Here is a 21,123-nt window from a genome sequence, read left to right on the forward strand (position 1 = left end):
CCAACCGCAGAAGAGAAACACAGTGACAGTTTTATTTTACATGCTGTATATTCAGTCTTCTCCATGTCACCATCTGACCTCATTTGTTGTTTTGGTCTTGTCATAGCAGAGCCGCCCATCCAGATAACAGACCTGATGAGCTGTGAAGCCTGCGCCCACATCCAACCCTTTACTCCTGGTTGCCCCTAACTACAGGTCTAGGATCAGCTTCCCCTATCCAAACGCTCCCCTCAACCATTAATAGCGAACAAGCCAGACAGAAAAGATCTGTGGAGAATATGGGTGTTACGATAGAAACTTCCAAAGTTCTCAATAAGCTAGGAAAACAGGCTATGAAACATGGAGATATGGATTTATACACATTTATTCAACTTATCAAAAAACATATTTTCAAGATGCCTTTGATTGAATGGTTAAATAGCAGGATGGTGAAACAGCAGGATGGTGAAATAGCAGAAAGGTGTATCGTGTGTTTCATTACAGATATCCCATTGAAATGACCCCCCCGTCTCTCTCTCTCTCTCTCCCTGAGACAGGCCCAGTCACACCAAGATGACAGAGTTACATAGAGGGGCTTGGATGGAGTGTCGCTGCCTCCTTACTTCAATACAGGTATTGTAAGTCGCGCTAGACAATAGCATTTACTAAAATGACTAAAATATAAAATGTCAAACTGTCCTAGTAAAAAGAAGGAGGGTGCTAGGCCACTTGGACAGTTGAAGGGAAAAGATTGGCGGGCGAAAACGGTTGGCAGGGAAACGGTTGACAATGTGACAGTGGTGTAACGGTGATAATGGCGAGGAGGTTCTAGAAGTCCAGGTGTTTGTTGCCAGCGGTGATAATGGCGAGGAGGTTCTAGAAGTCCAGGTGTTTGTTGCCAGCGGTGATAATGGTGAGGGGGTTCTAGAAGTGCAGATGATTTTTGCCAGCGGTGATAATGGTGAGGGGGGTTCTAGAAGTCCAGCTCCTTGTTGCCAGCGGTGATAATGGTGAGGGGGGTTCTAGAAGTCCAGCTCCTTGTTGTCAGCGGTGATAATGGTGAGGGGGTGTGAGAAGTCCAGGTGTTTGTTTCCAGCGGTGATAATGGTGAGGGGGTTCGAGAAGTCCAGGTGTTTGTTGCCAGCGGTGATAATTGTGAGGGGGTTCTAGAAGTCCAGATGTTTGTTGCCAGCGGTGATAATTGTGAGGGGGTTCTAGAAGTCCAGATGTTTGTTGCCAGCGGTGATAATGGTAAGGGGATTCTAGAAGTCCAACTGTTTGTTGCCAGCGGTGGTAATGGTGAGGGGGTTGTAGAAGTCCAGGTGTTTGTTGCCAGCGGTGATAATGGGGTTCTAGAAGTCCAGATGTTTGTTGCCAGCGGTGATAATGGTGAGGACGTTCTAGAAGTCCAGGTGTTTGTTGCCAGCGGTGATAATGGTTAGGGGGTTCTAGAAGTCCAGCTGTTTGTTGCCAGCGGTGATAATGGTGAGGAGGTTCTAGAAGTCCAGGTGTTTGTTGCCAGCGGTGATAATGGTGAGGGGGTTTGAGAAGTCCAGGTGTTTGTTGCCAGCGGTGATAATGGTGAGGGGGTTCTAGAAGTCCAGATGTTTGTTGCCAGTGGTGATAATGGTGAGGGGGTTCTAGAAGTCCAGGTGTTTGTTGCCAGCGGTGATAATGGTGAGGGGGTTGTAGAAGTCCAGGTGTTTGTTGCCAGCGGTGATAATGGTGAGGGGGTTCTAGAAGTCCATGTGTTTGTTGCCAGCGGTGATAATGGTGAGGGGGTTCTAGAAGTCCAGCTGTTTGTTGCTAGCGGTGATAATGGTGAGGAGGTTCTAGAAGTCCAGGTGTTTGTTGCCAGCGGTGATAATGGTGAAGGGGTTCTAGAAGTCCAGGTGTTTGTTGCCAGAGGTGATAATGGTGAGGGGGTTCTAGAAGTCCAGATGTTTGTTTCCAGCGGTGATAATGGTGAGGGGGGTTCTAGAAGTCCAGATGTCTGTTGCCAGCGGTGATGATGGTGAGGGGGGTTCTAGAAGTCCAGATGTTTGTTGCCAGCGGTGCTGATGGTGAGGGGGGTTCTAGAAGTCTAGATGTCTGTTGCCAGCGGTGATGATGGTGAGGGGGGTTCTAGAAGTCCAGATGTTTGTTGCCAGCGGTGATGATGGTGAGGGGGGTTCTAGAAGTCCAGATGTCTGTTGCCAGTGGAGCCGGAGCCACAGCCTGAGGAGCCCACCATGGCTGTCCCTGTCAGCTCTCCCCGGCTCACACGACTCACTGTCTCTGACAGGTCTGGAGGCAGATGTAGTCTCTGTACACAGAGAGAGAGACAGAGACAGAGACAGAGAGACAGACAGAGAGAGAGAGAGGGAGAGAGAGAGAGAGAGACAGACAGAGAGGAGAGAGAGGAAAGAGAGCGAGAGAGAGTGGGTGAGAGAGAGAGGGGAGGGGGAGAGAGAAAGAGGAAAGGGGAGAGAGAGCGCGAAAAAGTGAGAGGGGAGATGGAGGGGGAAAAAAGAGGGAGAGAGAGACATTATTTAATTTGTTGACAGAAACACATCAACATAGACAGTGGCACTCTCCACTCCAGTGATGTTGTGGTCACAGAGAGCCCATGTTGGGTGTAAATCAGGGCTCTCCAACGCTGTTCCTGGAGAGCTACCGTCCTGCAGGTTTTTTCTACAAATCTAATCTAGCACACCTGATTCTAATTAGCTGGTTGAAGAGAAAAGCTCCAGGAGGGTAGCTCTCCAGGAACAGGGTTGAGAGCCCTGGTGTAAGTGCTTTCAGCTGCTTTAGTACTCCCTTCTGCTCAGCACGGCCAGTGTGGAGGAAACCTGCTAGCGTGTCGCTAAATACCTCAGAGAGATTTAGCTCTGTGACAGCTCAGAGGGGACACGGTGTGTGTGTGTGTGTGCTTTGTCAAGGTGTGAATAGAGTAATGTGTATGCGTGGGATTGTATGAGTTTGAGAATTTGTGTGGAGAGTGTGTGTAACACACTTGACTAGGGCTAATACTGGAGTCATTAGAATCAAGCTCTTTAGCAGCAAGAGTAACTTGTTCCCCAGCAGGGCTAATCTTTGGAGCTGCTCTGTGCCAACATAACAACACAAAGACGCTAGGCTAATGAGGCCTACTCCCGTAAAGCCTCAACGCTAACAACTCAACAGGCTAAGAGGGGCTGCCCTGGTCCTCTCGGAGGGTCATAACAACACAAAGACGCTAGGCTAATGAGGCCTACTCACGTAAAGCCTCAACGCTAACACGCTAACAACTCAACAGGCTAAGAGGGGCTGCCCTGGTCCTCTCGGAGGGTCATAACAACACAAAGACGCTAGGCTAATGAGGCCTACTCACGTAAAGCCTCAACGCTAACACGCTAACAACTCAACAGGCTAAGAGGGGCTGCCCTGGTCCTCCCGAGGGGTTATAAGAGTGGCCGTTAACGGCACTTCAGGAACAATGTGAAGAGGAGGCGATGAGTCGGCCCAGTGTGTGTATGTGGGGTGGAGTGTTTACGGACAGAGGCTGCTTCTGAGTATCTCTGGGCTGTAAGCGATGATCTCTCGAAATTAAGATTGTGTGTGTGTGTTATCAGAGTTTATGTGTATTGGGGAAATGAGTGTGTGTACTGTATGGTGAGGAAATGTGTGGGATGGCAGTGGGCCGCTCTCCCCAGTAGAACCTAAAACCCTATAATTTACCTCAGGTGGAATCTACTAGACATCCGAAACCCAGTGGTCCACACCCCCACCCACCTCTCTTAACCCCCTGTGCCTGCCCGACCCTCACCCCCTCCAGCCACGCAGCTTAAGGAGAGCCCCTCTCCTCCCAGAGATCCTCATCTGTCCTCTAATGACTATGTGTTTAGGTACAGGGGTTAACAGCATGACTACATGAGATGACGTCCCACTCCACAAAGCCTCTGGGGGTGAACATGCACATTCCACTTGGCTACAGCATTATCAGGGCTTCTAGATTGGGGCTTTACAGTTTATCTGATAAGGCTTCTTTTAATAGAACTTTTAACAAACTAGCACCATTACTGTTGCATTCAACAAAGTTTGTAGTGAAATGTTTTATTTCCTTTCTAAATGTCTATTGTAAAGGGATTCTCAGGCCCCTCCAGCTCCAGCAGCTCCTAGGTCAGCAGTCAGTCTGTCACATGGACAACTGAACCTCTCCTGTCCGGTGAACACGTCTCCTGTGTTGTCAGGGTGAAGTATGTCAGACCATAAAGATACACCATACCAATGACCTACGTGTCTGACAGGCAGCAGCAGGAAACAGGAGGAATCAGAGCCCAGAGGTTATCTATGGGCAGGTTGAGCCTGGAGACTATAGATGAGGAGCAAGAGGTTCATCTGGAGATGCTAAAGTCTAGAGAGGATGTTGTTAAGGCCATGCTTAACCTAAGGTGAGAGAGGGTAAGGACAGACGATGTCTAAAGGTAGTGTCTACAGGAATGGTGAGAGAGGGTAAGGACAGACGATGTCTACCGTAGTGTCTACAGGAATGGTGAGAGAGGGTAAGGACAGACGATGTCTACCGTAGTGTCTACAGGAATGGTGAGAGAGGGTAAGGACAGACGATGTCTACCGGTAGTGTCTACAGGAATGGTGAGAGAGGGTAAGGACAGACGATGTCTACCGGTAGTGTCTACAGGAATGGTGAGAGAGGGTAAGGACAGACGATGTCTACCGTAGTGTCTACAGGAATGGTGAGAGAGGGTAAGGACAGACGATGTCTAAAGGTAGTGTCTACAGGAATGGTGAGAGAGGGTAAGGACAGACGATGTCTAAAGGTAGTGTCTACAGGAATGGTGAGAGAGGGTAAGGACAGGCGATGTCTACCGGTAGTGCCTACAGGAATGGTGAGAGAGGGTAAGGACAGACGATGTCTACCGGTAGTGCCTACAGGAACGGGTGAAGGTCATAACCCCTGGTGATTCAGGTCATTTGATACAGACTAGATGAAGTTAGCTGGATTTGACTAAGCATCACAGCACAACCATGATAGATAACAGGTTGTCAAAACATCAGTGATGAACGGTCTTTTCTTTTCAGTGGGAAATAAAAGCACATTCCTACAACACCCACCCACATCATGCTACAGGGCCTCCATATGCCCCCTCCACCCCTGCCAAAACTTCGCCTGTGTGACCTTTCGTGTCTCCAGCTCAGTGGAGTGTGATTGAAAAAGAAAAACAATGCATTGATCAGGCCAGGAGTCAGCCCTGCTAAGTGCACAGCAGCGGAAACTGGTTAGAGAGAAAATCAATGACATATACATCGTTCCTCAGTTGGTGAGGACAGAAAACACATCACACCGTTGTCTGGCTGTCAGACACCTACAGACCTCGCTACCTGCCTGGTGTGTGTGTGTGTGTGTAGGTGTGTACTGTGTGTGCGTGTTTGGCTCAGGGATCGCAGACCCCCACTGAGCATGTGTGAAGCGGAAGGTCAAACCAATCCAGAAGAGCTGCTCAGCTCCCCTAACGTTTGAGTTCAGGGGCAGACCAGAGCAATCGATGGCGACAAGAGAGGGAGAGGCAGCGTACCAACAGCCCTCCCTGGGGCCTCTGTGACAGCAGGTCTGAGAAGACATCTCAGACTATCAGAGAGGTGACAAACCTTCCTTGATTAAAAGTGGAAGTGACCCTATATCCATTCATTCACATGGCAGTGACAAAGACATTGCTGATACCCATTGGTATGTAGTATATACAGTATTGGTATAGATTGACAGTGGAATTGCAGTGCAGTTACACACATTGTTTCATATAACTCACAGCTGTGATATAAGTTCCCATTAAGAGCAGTCTACGTGGTGATATGTTGGTCAGTGGATGACAGTCACACAGAGACACAGACAGACAGGCTCTCTGAGCCCTTTATGACCGCCACACTCCATGATGGAAACAAGGACATCCAGAAAGCCCTCTCAGACATAGGACGTGTGTCAGGTTGTGTGTGAAGTATTTTCCTGTTGCCTGGCAACCCTCAGGGGGTGGAGATAGAGAAGGGAACAGAGGGATGGGGGTGGGAGTGGACAGAGGGAAATAAGACCATTGGCTGGATTGGGGGAACGGAGGACTCTGTGTGTTTGTGTGTGTGTGTGTGTGTGTTAGATAGAGAATGTGTGTATGTGTGCTAGCTGGTGTATGTATGCGAGTGTGTGTTAGCTAGGTTATGTGTGTGTGTGTATGTGTGTGTATGTGTGTGTGTGTGTGTGTGTCGTGGGTGTCCACTCCCCCGTGGCACGCAGGGGTAAAGGTCCATGGCCCAGCCACAGGGGCTGGCTGGGCTGGGGTCGACACTGCCAATGGGGTGAGGGGTGCGACAAAGCCCCAAACGAGCGCTAAGCACTTCAAATGAGCCCTCGGGGTCAGGCCCAGAGACTGGCTTTGTCTAAGAGGGTTACTAATATCCCCCCACAATGGACAAACCCCCACAGCTTATTTACCCCCCTCCTTACACCCTGCCTCACCTCAAGCCTCAGCTACTGATGGGAGATGGCGTTCGACAGTGGGCATAGCTGGTCACTTCAGATAACAAATGGCAGGTAGAAGAGAATCTCATTACAAAGCATCTCAGAGTAGGAGTGCTGATCTAGGATCAGTTTAGCTTCCTTTAGGTTATAATGAGACTATATGGACGGGGGGGGGGGGGGTGGTGGTGTCTGATCCTAGATCAGTACTTCTACTCTGAGATGCTTTGTGAATGTGGGCCCAGGAAGAATTGCGTGTGAAAAGAAGCTGGGCTAGCATTGAAAGCAGGGGGCAGAAAAGTTCTCCAACAGAAAGACTTGTTTGGGGTCTAAGTGTGTTTATACCACTTTATGGAAGCACATTTCCATGATTCATATAGATCTGATTTGCCCCAAACAGAGCTTAGAGGGAACCAACCCGCTCTCACAAAGCAGTCCTCCACATGCGGTAACTCGCTGCTAATGACTGCGGTACTAGGTAATCATTTAACAAGTCATTTCGTCCACATTCATTTTAGTCACACTTCTAAAATGGCCCTGTGTTATTTATTTGACCTTTATTTAACCAGGTGGCCAGTTGAGAACAAGTTCTCATTTACAACTGCAACCTGGCCAAGATAAAGCAAAGCAGTTCAACACAAACAACAACACAGAGTTACACAGGGAATAAACAAACGCACAGTGTGTGTGTGTGTGTGTCACTGGACTGCTTACAACTCTGGGAAACCCAACACTTAGTTGGAACACATAACGATTGGTAAATTGGTCAAGCTGCTCCAATCAGATTAACCGATGTAGGAACGTGCTCAGGGAAATGACATATTTACCATAAACACCTACTTAAGGGACTTAGAATGTTTAGTTTGTACTTCCAAGAACATATTAGCACCGTTCGTGTCGCTTGCAAATTGCAAAAACTATTAGGAAACGTATGATCCTGAATCAGCCATTGAAACTATTACTAATGTGAAAACAATCTCAGCCTTAAGACTAACCACTTCATCAATTGGAATCAGGAAAGTTGGAGATAGGAACTAAGATTAAACCGTAAACACACAATACTATTCCCAATAACAAACAAAACATCAAGGCATTCCAACAACTGTAGAATATTTGTGGTGTTCGTGGGGTAATTCCACATTCAAGATGGAGGTGATGGACAACAGCCTACAGTCTGTGGAGCTTTGTTCAGTATTCATGAAAAACCACACTGGTCATATCATATATCATATATCCAAAACCAATTCCCTTCTCCTCTTCAACATTGGGATGCAGTGCAGCCAGTGTAAAAAGATTGGCTGTCCATGACACCAGTCCAATATCCCTCCCATCCACAACCCAATCTGTCCTTTAGGTCAAGGGTCAAAACCGAAAGAGAAAGTCTGCCAGCTGAAAACGTGTAGAAATGTCCCAGTCAGTCTCCAGGCTTGTTCATTCAGCCTACACCACCAAATCACCTCCCAAACCTTAATCCCCCACTGCTATCGAGTTACACTACATTGTGTGGGAAAGCATTTGTCAAAGTTAGAGGAACTAGTATTAACTCAGACTAACTCAAACCCCACATAAATCAGGTGACGGTCTTTTCTATTTCAGGGACAAACTGTCGTCACATTGCAACGGCAATTTCAGAGAAAACTTCCGCTGGCCAGACAGAAAATGCAGAAGCAGCTTTAAAAAAACTCCCATTACGTTGGTAATTCTAGCCCACCTTGGATATAACAAAAGCTGACGAGAAGCTCTGCCTTCCTCTTCTTTTGTGCTGGGAGAGAGAGTGTAACACAATCTCCGGCCGGTCGTGACCTCACAATAACCCTACGACTGAAGACCATTTACCTCCCTGTGGCTTGGCTCAGGAACCACCTGCTTTTGGGAATTTTAGCATGAATAGAATGTGTCAATAAAAAAACCTTTGTTGTTGTTTTATTTCTGTTGTAAAATGTTCCGTTCAGCAACGGAGGTGGACATGACAGTGACTAGCTACCTATGAGCTGTTGGTATATTTAGGAGGTGGACATGACAGTGACTAGCTACCTATGAGCTGTTGGTATATTTTAGGAGGTGGACATGACAGTGACTAGCTACCTATGAGCTGTTGGTATATTTTAGGAGGTGGACATGACAGTGACTAGCTACCTATGAGCTGTTGGTATATTTTAGGAGGTGGACATGACAGGGACTAGCTACCTATGAGCTGTTGGTATATTTTAGGAGGTGGACATGACAGTGACTAGCTACCTATGAGCTGTTGGTATATTTTAGGAGGTGGACATGACAGTGACTAGCTACCTATGAGCTGTTGGTATATTTTAGGAGGTGGACATGACAGGGACTAGCTACCTATGAACTGTTGGTATATTTTAGGAGGTGGACATGACAGTGACTAGCTACCTATGAGCTGTTGGTATATTTTAGGAGGTGGACATGACAGGGACTAGCTACCTATGAGCTGTTGGTATATTTAGGAGGTGGACATGACAGGGACTAGCTACCTATGAGCTGTTGGTATATTTAGGAGGTGGACATGACAGTGACTAGCTACCTATGAGCTGTTGGTATATTTAGGAGGTGGACATGACAGGGACTAGCTACCTATGAGCTGTGGGTATATTTTAGGAGGACATGACAGTGACTAGCTACCTATGAGCTGTTGGTATATTTTAGGAGGTGGACATGACAGTGACTAGCTACCTATGAGCTGTTGGTATATTTAGGAGGTGGACATGACAGTGACTAGCTACCTATGAGCTGTTGGTATATTTTAGGAGGTGGACATGACAGTGACTAGCTACCTATGAGCTGTTGGTATATTTTAGGAGGTGGACATGACAGTGACTAGCTACCTATGAGCTGTTGGTATATTTTAGGAGGTGGACATGAAAGGGACTAGCTACCTATGAGCTGTTGGTATATTTTAGGAGGTGGACATGACAGTGACTAGCTACCTATGAGCTGTTGGTATATTTTAGGAGGTGGACATGACAGTGACTAGCTACCTATGAGCTGTTGGTATATTTTAGGAGGTGGACATGACAGGGACTAGCTACCTATGAGCTGTTGGTATATTTTAGGAGGTGGACATGACAGTGACTAGCTACCTATGAGCTGTTGGTATATTTTAGGAGGTGGACATGACAGTGACTAGCTACCTATGAGCTGTTGGTATATTTAGGAGGTGGACATGACAGGGACTAGCTACCTATGAGCTGTTGGTATATTTTAGGAGGTGGACATGACAGTGACTAGCTACCTATGAGCTGTTGGTATATTTTAGGAGGTGGACATGACAGTGACTAGCTACCTATGAGCTGTTGGTATATTTTAGGAGGTGGACATGACAGGGACTAGCTACCTATGAGCTGTTGGTATATTTAGGAGGTGGACATGACAGTGACTAGCTACCTATGAGCTGTTGGTATATTTTAGGAGGGGACATGACAGTGACTAGCTACCTATGAGCTGTTGGTATATTTTAGGAGGACATGACAGGGACTAGCTACCTATGAGCTGTTGGTATATTTTAGGAGGTGGACATGACAGTGACTAGCTACCTATGAGCTGTTGGTATATTTTAGGAGGTGGACATGACAGTGACTAGCTACCTATGAGCTGTTGGTATATTTAGGAGGTGGACATGACAGTGACTAGCTACCTATGAGCTGTTGGTATATTTTAGGAGGACATGACAGTGACTAGCTACCTATGAGCTGTTGGTATATTTTAGGAGGTGGACATGACAGTGACTAGCTACCTATGAGCTGTTGGTATATTTTAGGAGGTGGACATGACAGGGACTAGCTACCTATGAGCTGTTGGTATATTTAGGAGGTGGACATGACAGTGACTAGCTACCTATGAGCTGTTGTCTCTGACACGGCAACAGACAGATGCACAGACGGAGACACGGCAACAGACAGAGACACAGACAGATGCACAGACGTAGACACGGCAACAGACAGATGCACAGACGGAGACACAGACGGAGACGCGGCAACAGACAGAGACACAGACGGAGACGCAGCAACAGACAGAGACACAGACGGAGACACGGCAACAGACAGAGACACAGACAGATGCACAGACGGAGACACGGCAACAGACAGATGCACAGACGGAGACGCAGCAACAGACAGATGCACAGACGGAGACGCAGCAACAGACAGATGCACAGACGGAGACAGGGCAACAGACAGAGACACAGACGGAGACGCGGCAACTGACAGAGACACAGACAGATGCACAGACGGAGACGCAGCAACAGACAGAGACACAGACGGAGACACAGACGGAGACGCGGCAACAGACAGAGACACAGACAGATGCACAGACGGAGACGCAGCAACAGACAGAGACACAGACGGAGACACAGACGGAGACACGGCAACAGACAGAGACACAGACAGATGCACAGACGTAGATACGGCAACAGACAGATGCACAGACGGAGACACGGCAACAGACAGAGACACAGACGGAGACACAGACGGAGACACGGCAACAGACAGAGACACAGACGGAGACACGGCAACAGACAGAGACACAGACAGATGCACAGACGGAGACGCAGCAACAGACAGAGACAGAGACGGAGACACAGACGGAGACACGGCAACAGACAGATGCACAGACGGAGACACGGCAACAGACAGAGACACAGACAGATGCACAGACGTAGACACGGCAACAGACAGATGCACAGACGGAGACACAGACGGAGACGCGGCAACAGACAGAGACACAGACAGAGACGCAGCAACAGACAGAGACACAGACGGAGACACGGCAACAGACAGAGACACAGACAGATGCACAGACGGAGACACGGCAACAGACAGATGCACAGACGGAGACGCAGCAACAGACAGATGCACAGACGGAGACAGGGCAACAGACAGATGCACAGACGGACACGCAGCAACAGACAGAGACACAGATGGAGACACAGACGGAGACACAGACAGATGCACAGACGGAGACGCAGCAACAGACAGAGACACAGACAGATGCACAGACGGAGACGCAGCAACAGACAGAGACACAGACGGAGACACAGACGGAGACACGGCAACAGACAGATGCACAGACGGAGACACGGCAACAGACAGAGACACAGACAGATGCACAGACGTAGACACGGCAACAGACAGATGCACAGACGGAGACACAGACGGAGACGCGGCAACAGACAGAGACACAGACGGAGACGCGGCAACAGACAGAGACACAGACGGAGACACGGCAACAGACAGAGACACAGACAGATGCACAGACGTAGACACGGCAAGAGACAGATGCACAGGCAGATGCACAGACGGAGACGCAGCAACAGACAGAGACACAGACGGAGACACGGCAACAGACAGATGCACAGACAGATGCACAGACGGAGACACAGACGGAGACGCGGCAACAGACAGAGACACAGACGTAGACGCAGCAACAGACAGAGACACAGACGGAGACGCGGCAACAGACAGAGACACAGACGGAGACACGGCAACAGACAGAGACACCGACAGATGCACAGACGGAGACACGGCAACAGACAGATGCACAGACGGAGACGCAGCAACAGACAGAGACACAGACGGAGACACAGACGGAGACACGGCAACAGACAGAGACACAGACAGATGCACAGACGGAGACGCAGCAACAGACAGAGACACAGACGGAGACACAGACGGAGACGCAGCAACAGTCAGAGACACAGACGGAGACGCGGCAACAGACAGAGACACAGACGGAGACACGGCAACAGACAGATGCACAGACGGCCACGCAGCAACAGACAGAGACACAGATGGAGACACAGACGGAGACACAGACAGATGCACAGACGGAGACGCAGCCACAGACAGAGACACAGACAGATGCACAGACGGAGACGCAGCAACAGACAGAGACACAGACGGAGACACAGACGGAGACACGGCAACAGACAGAGACACAGACAGATGCACAGACGTAGACACGGCAACAGACAGATGCACAGACGGAGACACAGACGGAGACACGGCAACAGACAGAGACACAGACAGATGCACAGATGGAGACGCAGCAACAGACAGAGACACAGACGGAGACACGGCAACAGACAGAGACACAGACGGAGACACAGACGGAGACGCAGCAACAGACAGAGACACAGACGGAGACACGGCAACAGACAGAGACACAGACGGAGACACGGCAACAGACAGAGACACAGACAGATGCACAGACAGATGCACAGACGGAGACACGGCAACAGACAGAGACACAGACAGAGACACAGACGGAGACACGGCAACAGACAGATGCACAGACGGAGACGCAGCAACAGACAGAGACACAGACGGAGACACAGACGGAGACACGGCAACAGACAGAGACACAGACAGATGCACAGACGGAGACACAGCAACAGACAGAGACACAGACGGAGACGCGGCAACAGACAGAGACACAGACGGAGACACGGCAACAGACAGATGCACAGACAGATGCACAGACGGAGACGCAGCAACAGACAGAGACACAGACGGAGACACAGACGGAGACACGGCAACAGACAGAGACACAGACAGATGCACAGACGGAGACGCAGCAACAGACAGAGACACAGACGGAGACACAGACGGAGACGCAGCAACAGACAGATGCACAGACGGAGACGCAGCAACAGACAGAGACACAGACGGAGACACGGCAACAGACAGATGCACAGACGGAGACGCAGCAACAGACAGATGCACAGACGGAGACACGGCAACAGACAGATGCACAGACGGAGACACGGCAACAGACAGATGCACAGACGGAGACACGGCAACAGACAGAGACACAGACGGAGACACAGACGGAGACGCGACAACAGACAGAGACACAGACAGATGCACAGACGGAAACACGGCAACAGACAGAGACACAGACGGAGACACAGACGGAGACGCGGCAACAGACAGAGACACAGACGGAGACACGGCAACAGACAGATGCACAGACGGAGACACGGCAACAGACAGAGACACAGACAGAGACGCAGCAACAGACAGAGACACAGACGGAGACACGGCAACAGACAGAGACACAGACGGAGACGCAGCAACAGACAGAGACACAGACGGAGACATGGCTCAGTGGCTAATGTTTCAGACAGACAAGGCAGGAGGACAAGCTAGGAATATTCTGGGGGTAATTATAGTCCAGAAATTGGAATGAAAGGGATGGGACTAATTCTTAAAACTATTCCATTGAATTCAACTTGTTAAAACAGGAATCTGATGAGATGCAATTATTTCTGGAGGGTTTTTAATTTCAAATGGAATGTTTGTGTTTCTCTTGAGTAGACCTCACGCTCCATGCCTCTGAAATCCAAGATGAAAAACTTGCATCGGTTGCAAATTCAGACACATTTGTCCTAAACGGTGATCATGTTCCTGAAATAAGACCCATGAAACATTACAGTTGTGTGAAAAACCTGCCTGAAGCGGCATAAAAGATGTAAGTACTAGTGCAAGAGGGCAGACGAAGCACAACAGAAGACAATAACATCATCATCATCACCATCTCCCCCTACACCATGGATGGACAACTGGCTGCCGCGGCCCCCTTTTGAAGGCCCTCAAATCAATCTCAGTCTGGGTCTCAGCTGACTGTTGCCAGTGACAGTAATGGAACACACAGGCTGTAATTTAGAAAGGTGTTTAAACATCAACAGTTTTCCTGCTTGAGCCAGAGACTGACCAGTCAGTCAATCAGCCCACGTCAGGTAACATTTTTAGATTGCTAAGTTAGTTTAGCGGCCAGCGATCTAAACGTGTTATCATGGTTGAATTACCGGCCGGGGGCCCCCATTGATTTTCTTAGTCAGTCTCACACAGATATATTCAAAATGGCAAACATTTCTCTCCCCCCCATGGCAAAATGAGTAGAAGTACATGAAATTCTATGTATGTGAGTAAGCAAACCCGCGAGCAACTGCAGCCCCTCATGATGAGTTCAGATGTTTTTGTGGCCCCCACCCCCATCAAAGTTACCCATCCCTGCCCTACACTATCTTCTGGGTTCCTCTGGCCAGCCCCGTCAGTAGCCTTGAGGTAGCCAGCTCAGTCAGTAGCTTTAAGGGAGAGCGCAGGGTTGGGACATTTTTAGCTGCTTTCAGTTTCATTTCGTTTAGTTTCTTTTTAGAGGGCAGTGCTAGCTTTGACCTTGGGCAATATAGTGTTAGGGAGCAATGGGTGAGAGTATGATGACCCCAGTGGGGGAAGAGGAGGGGGTGACGTTGGCGTTATGGATTGAGGCACAGTCAGTGGGTGGCCAGGCAGACGTTGGACCCTGGGGTGACATGGAGCCCAGGGACGGGGCAAGACGGGGTGGAAGGGGGTAGAGGGCGCGGGGTACAAACACGTTTAAGTGTTGCTTTCTCCTCAAATAGGCCCATAGCAGAGTACATGGCTGCATAGGTTATGACAGCATATCTGGGAGACCTCTAGCCCCAAATACACATTTTAACCCTCAAACCATGACTTTGATACCATAGTACTGTATAACAATAAAGAGTAACACAGACACATCTGGTATGCACATATTTCCCTCTGTATTCTAGGAATATCAGACACTGAAATCAGTACTAAGGTGTAAAATGGCTCTGTATAAAAGGATAGAGCGAAGACTGAAAAAGCTTGGACATCCTCGTCTATCCTTCACATCAGGTCAGTCAGCAAGCCTGTGGATATCTTAGTCTCAAACACCACTGTTGGACCATAAACAATGTAACCAGTTTCTCTCTTATAAGTTACAAAGCCTTTTGGCCCTCTAGGTGAATTCACATGGATCAAGCTAACATTCCATAGAACTCAATCTCCCACAATGCATCATCTCAGGTTGTGGGTTGAGGAAGCCTCTGCCCTCTGATTCTTTCTCATAGCATCAGTCACTATGAATGAAATACAGGGCAGATTTACTAGGGCTGTTTTATCATGGCTTATTAATGCTTTTCAGTGCACACATACACACACACTGACCTCAGATGTGACAGAGTGATATTTACAATGTGAATTCACAGAGCTGACTTGGGCAACTTGGCCTTCCTAAAAAAACATAATTCCTCTCCTCTCCTCTCCTCTCCTCTCCTCTCCTCTCCTCTCCTCTCCTCTCCTCTCCTCTCCTCTCCTCTCCTCTCCTCTCCTCTCCTCTCCTCTCCTCTCCTCTCCTCTCCTCTGACTGGGGGTTCACAAACAGTTTACAGGAATTACGTTTGACAAATAAAAGGTGGTAATGACTTTACTGTGTCAGATGGGGTAAGATGTTGACCCCTCAGAAGTGAAGAGGATAGCTCTCAGAAAAACATTTATGTGGCACTGACTAAGGACTGGGAAGAGAAGGAGAGAGGAGGAGAGAACGAGGGAAGAGAAGGGGAGAGGAGGAGAGGAGGAGAGAGGGAGAGAAAGAGGGAAGAGAAGGAGAGAGAACGATGGAAGAGAAGGGGAGAGGAGGAGAGAACGAGGGAAGAGAAGGGGAGAGGAGGAGAGAACGAGGGAAGAGAAGGGGAGAGAGGGAGAGAACGAGGGAAGAGAAGGGGAGAGGAGGAGAGGAGGAGAGAGGGAGAGAACGAGGGAAGAGAAGGGGAGAAGAGAAGAGGAGGAGAGAGGGAGAGAACGAGGGAAGGGGAGAGGAGGAGAGGAGGAGAGAGGGTGAGAACGAGGGAAGAGATGGGGAGAGGAGGAGAGAGGGAGAGAACGAGGGAATTGAAGGGGAGAGGAGGGAAGAGAGGGAGAGAACGAGGGAAGAGGAGGAGAGAGGAGGAGAGGAGGAGAGAGGAGGAGAGAGGGAGAGAACGAGGGAAGAGGAGGAGAGAGAACAAGGGAAGAGGAGGGGAGAGGAGATAAATGGAGAGAGCAGGAAAGGATGAGAGGTGAGATGAGGAAATGATAAGAGAGGGACCATAGGTGTAGAAAGGTGAGTGTGAAGAGAGGCTAGTTTCCCACAGTAAGTGTGTTCCCTACCCCCTTCCCTCATTGACTCCAAATTGATTTGCATCCATAGAGCCGATATTTCATCCATGGAGCCAATATTTCATCCATAGAGCCGATATTTCATCCATGGAGACAATATTTAATCCATAGAGATGATATTTCATCCATAGAGACGATATTTCATCCATAGAGATGATATTTCATCCATAGAGATGATATTTCATCCATAGAGACGATATTTCATCCATGGAGCCAATATTTCATCCATAGAGACGATATTTCATCCATAGAGACGATATTTCATCCATAGACGATATTTCATCCATAGAGCTGATATTTCATCCATAGAGCTGATATTTCATCCATAGAGACGATATTTCATCCATAGAGACGATATTTCATCCATAGAGACGATATTTCATCCATAGAGACGATATTTCATCCATAGGGTAACTGCTGTCAGAAAGCATCCCAAGGTATTGTGAGTGCTCTGTGTGTGTGTGTAAGTAGCAGTCCACACTCCTCTCCTTTATCCAAGCTCAGAAGCGTGATCACCAGCCTAATGAGGCAGCAGCTAGTTCAGCTGTCTAGACAACAGCAGAGGAGGAGAGGAACAGAGGAGGAGGGGATGGGGGGATGAGTAGGTGAGAGGAGGTAAAAATGAAGGGATGGGGTAAAAGGCTGAGGAGAATGAGTGGGAAAGGGGGAAGAGGGGAAGTGGAGGACAAGAGGGAGGAGGATGGCAGAGGCAGGAGAGAGAGGTTGTTGTAAGAGGGATGAGGAATAGAAGGAATGTTCCGGCCTGGAGGAACAGAAGTAGAGGAGAACAGCAGACAGCTCCTTTCTGTAGAAGACTTGTGAAGGAGGCAGGAGATCAGGATATAAAGGGTTTGAGTGTGTGTGTGTGTGTGTGTGTGTGTGTGTGTGTGTGTGTGTACCATCTCTTGGAGTGTCTGTTTATGGGATGAATGTCTAAGACCAAGTGTGTGGTCAGTGTGTGTGTGGTCAGTGTGTGTGTGGTCAGTGTGTATGTGGTCAGTGTGTGTGTGGTCAGTGTTTATGTGGTCAGGGTGTATGTGGTCAGGGTGTGTGTGGTCAGTGTGTGTGTGGTCAGGGTGTATGTGGTCAGTGTGTATGTGGTCAGTGTGTGTGTGGTCAGTGTGTATGTGGTCAGTGTGTGTGTGGTCAGTGTGTATGTGGTCAGTGTGTATGTGGTCAGTGTGTGTGTGGTCAGTGTGTATGTGGTCAGTGTGTATGTGGTCAGTGTGTGTGTGGTCAGTGTGTGTGTGGTCAGTGTGTATGTGGTCAGTGTGTATGTGGTCAGTGTGTATGTGGTCAGTGTGTGTGTGGTCAGTGTGTGTGGTCAGTGTGTGTGGTCAGTGTGTATGTGGTCAGTGTGTATGTGGTCAGTGTGTGTGTGGTCAGTGTGTGTGTGGTCAGTGTGTATGTGCGCGTCTTTGTTATTGACTGTGGCGTGAATAAAAATGGCTGGGTGCAATCTATCACCAGTTGATTGTCCCCATAAAAAAGGAACCCCTTTTGGCTGAGAGGACAGCCCTTGTGGGGACAAAGACCAGCATACTGGGGACTTCATAGGACTGGCTGAAAAGGTGTTGCCCAGAGCAACCCCATTCACAGCAACAGGCATGCAGGCCACGGTCAGTCATTGGTGCTGACTTGGACCAGCCGGCCCACAGAGACATTGACCAGGGTGGTATTCAGACCAGCCGGCCCAAAGAGACATTGACCAGGGTGGTATTCAGACCAGTAGGCCCACAGAGACATTGACCAGGGTGGTATTCAGACCAGACAGCCCACAGAGACATTGACCAGGGTGGTATTCAGACCAGTAGGCCCACAGAGACATTGACCAGGGTGGTATTCAGACCAGACGGCCCACAGAGACATTGACCAGGGTGGTATTCAGACCAGTAGGCCCACAGAGACATTGACCAGGGTGGTATTCAGACCAGACGGCCCACAGAGACATTGACCAGGGTGGTATTCAGACCAGTAGGCCCACAGAGACATTGACCAGGGTGGTATTCAGACCAGTAGGCCCACAGAGACATTGACCAGGGTGGTATTCAGACCAGTAGGCCCACAGAGACACATTGACCAGGGTGGTATTCAGACCAGTAGGCACAGAGACACATTGACCAGGGTGGTATTCAGACCAGTAGGCCCACATGACACATTGACCAGGGTGGTATTCAGACCAGTAGGCCCACAGACACATTGGCCAGGGTGATATTCAGACCAGTAGGCCCAGAGACACATTGACCAGGGTGATATTCAGACCAGTAGGCCCAGAGACACATTGACCAGGGTGGTATTCAGACCAGTAGGCCCACAGAGACATTGACCAGGGTGGTATTCAGACCAGTAGGCCCACAGAGACACATTGACCAGGGTGGTATTCAGACCAGTAGGCACAGAGACACATTGACCAGGGTGGTATTCAGACCAGTAGGCACAGAGACACATTGACCAGGGTGGTATTCAGACCAGTAGGCCCACATGACACATTGACCAGGGTGGTATTCAGACCAGTAGGCCCACAGACATATTGACCAGGGTGGTATTCAGACCAGTAGGCACAGAGACACATTGACCAGGGTGGTATTCAGACCAGTAGGCCCACATGACACATTGACCAGGGTGGTATTCAGACCAGTAGGCACAGAGACACATTGACCAGGGTGGTATTCAGACCAGTAGGCCCACAGAGACATTGACCAGGGTGGTATTCAGACCAGTAGGCACAGAGACACATTGACCAGGGTGATATTCAGACCAGTAGGCACAGAGACACATTGACCAGGGTGGTATTCAGACCAGTAGGCCCACATGACACATTGACCAGGGTGGTATTCAGACCAGTAGGCCCACAGACATATTGACCAGGGTGGTATTCAGACCAGTAGGCACAGAGACACATTGACCAGGGTGGTATTCAGACCAGTAGGCCCACATGACACATTGACCAGGGTGGTATTCAGACCAGTAGGCACAGAGACACATTGACCAGGGTGGTATTCAGACCAGTAGGCCCACAGAGACATTGACCAGGGTGGTATTCAGACCAGTAGGCACAGAGACACATTGACCAGGGTGATATTCAGACCAGTAGGCACAGAGACACATTGACCAGGGTGGTATTCAGACCAGTAGGCCCACATGACACATTGACCAGGGTGGTATTCAGACCAGTAGGCCCACAGACATATTGACCAGGGTGGTATTCAGACCAGTAGGCACAGAGACACATTGACCAGGGTGGTATTCAGACCAGTAGGCCCACATGACACATTGACCAGGGTGGTATTCAGACCAGTAGGCCCACAGACATATTGACCAGGGTGGTATTCAGACCAGTAGGCACAGAGACACATTGACCAGGGTGGTATTCAGACCAGTAGGCACAGAGACCCTTTTCTGTTGCAAAATGTTTTTCTACGGTTTGCACTAATGAATGCATACCAGCCTAGAGCCTATGAAGAAAGACATTGAGGCTAACAGGTTGATAGTGTGAACTCTGGCTTTGAAGAAAGACATTCAGGCTATCAGGCTGGCAGTGTGAACTCTGCATCTGTATAGTACCCACTTCAATCTGGCTCAGTTAGTAGAGCACGGTCCTCTGTAGCTCAGTTAGTAGAGCCCGGTCCTCTGTAGCTCAGTTAGTAGAGCCCGGTCCTCTGTAGCTCAGTTAGTAGAGCCCGGTCCTCTGTAGCTCAGTTAGTAGAGCACGGTCCTCTGTAGCTCAGTTAGTAGAGCACGGTCCTCTGTAGCTCAGTTAGTAGAGCACGGTCCTCTGTAGCTCAGTTAGTAGAGCACGGTCCTCTGTAGCTCAGTTAGTAGAGCCCGGTCCTCTGTAGCTCAGTTAGTAGAGCCCGGTCCTCTGTAGCTCAGTTAGTAGAGCCCGGTCCTCTGTAGCTCAGTTAGTAGAGCCCGGTCCTCTGTAGCTCAGTTAGTAAAGCACGGTCCTCTGTCGCTCAGTTAGTAGAGCACGGTCCTCTGTAGCTCAGTTAGTAAAGCACGGTCCTCTGTAGCTCAGTTAGTAGAGCACGGTCCTCTGTAGCTCAGTTAGTAGAGCACGGTCCTCTGTAGCTCAGTTAGTAGAGCACGGTCCTCTGTAGCTCAGTTAGTAGAGCACGGTCCCCTGTAGCTCAGTTCGTAGAGCACGGTCCTCTGTAGCTCAGTTACAGTGAGGGAAAAAAGTATTTGATCCCCTGCTGATTTTGTACGTTTGCCCACTGACAAAGAAATTATCAGTCTATACTTTTAATGGTAGGTTTATTTGAACAGTGAGAGACAGAATAACAACAAAAAAATCCATGTCAAAAATGTTATAAATTGATTTGCATTTTAATGAGGGAAATAAGTATTTGACCCCCTCTCAATCAGAAAGATTTCTGTCTCCCAGGTGTCTTTTATACAGGTAACGAGCTGAGATTAGGAGCACACTCTTAAAGGGAGTGCTCCTAATCTCAGTTTGTTACCTGTATAAAAAGACACCTGTCCACAGAAGCAATCAATCAATCAGATTCCAAACTCTCCACCATGGCCAAGACCAAAGAGCTCTCCAAGGATGTCAGGGACAAGATTGTAGACCTACACAAGGCTGGAATGGGCTACAAGACCATCGCCAAGCAGCTTGGTGAGAAGGTGACAACGGTTGGTGCGATTATTCGCAAATGG

General features: G+C 49.0%; 1 protein-coding gene across 2 annotated transcripts in view; it reads right to left on the reverse strand.

Moving 5' to 3' along the window:
* Positions 1 to 348: 348 nt before the first annotated feature.
* LOC106562585 (elongator complex protein 4) overlaps positions 349 to 21,123 on the reverse strand; it is a 202,193-nt gene continuing 181,418 nt past the window's right edge. For both annotated transcript variants that reach the window (XM_045689524.1, XM_045689523.1), the window contains exon 10: positions 349 to 2,284. In XM_045689524.1, the coding sequence (XP_045545480.1) occupies positions 2,153 to 2,284 (132 nt within the window). In that variant the 3' untranslated portion in view covers positions 349 to 2,152. The remainder of the gene's footprint in view (positions 2,285 to 21,123) is intronic.

Source organism: Salmo salar, chromosome ssa11 (genome assembly GCF_905237065.1).
Source record: "Salmo salar chromosome ssa11, Ssal_v3.1, whole genome shotgun sequence".
Lineage (NCBI taxonomy): Eukaryota > Metazoa > Chordata > Actinopteri > Salmoniformes > Salmonidae > Salmo > Salmo salar.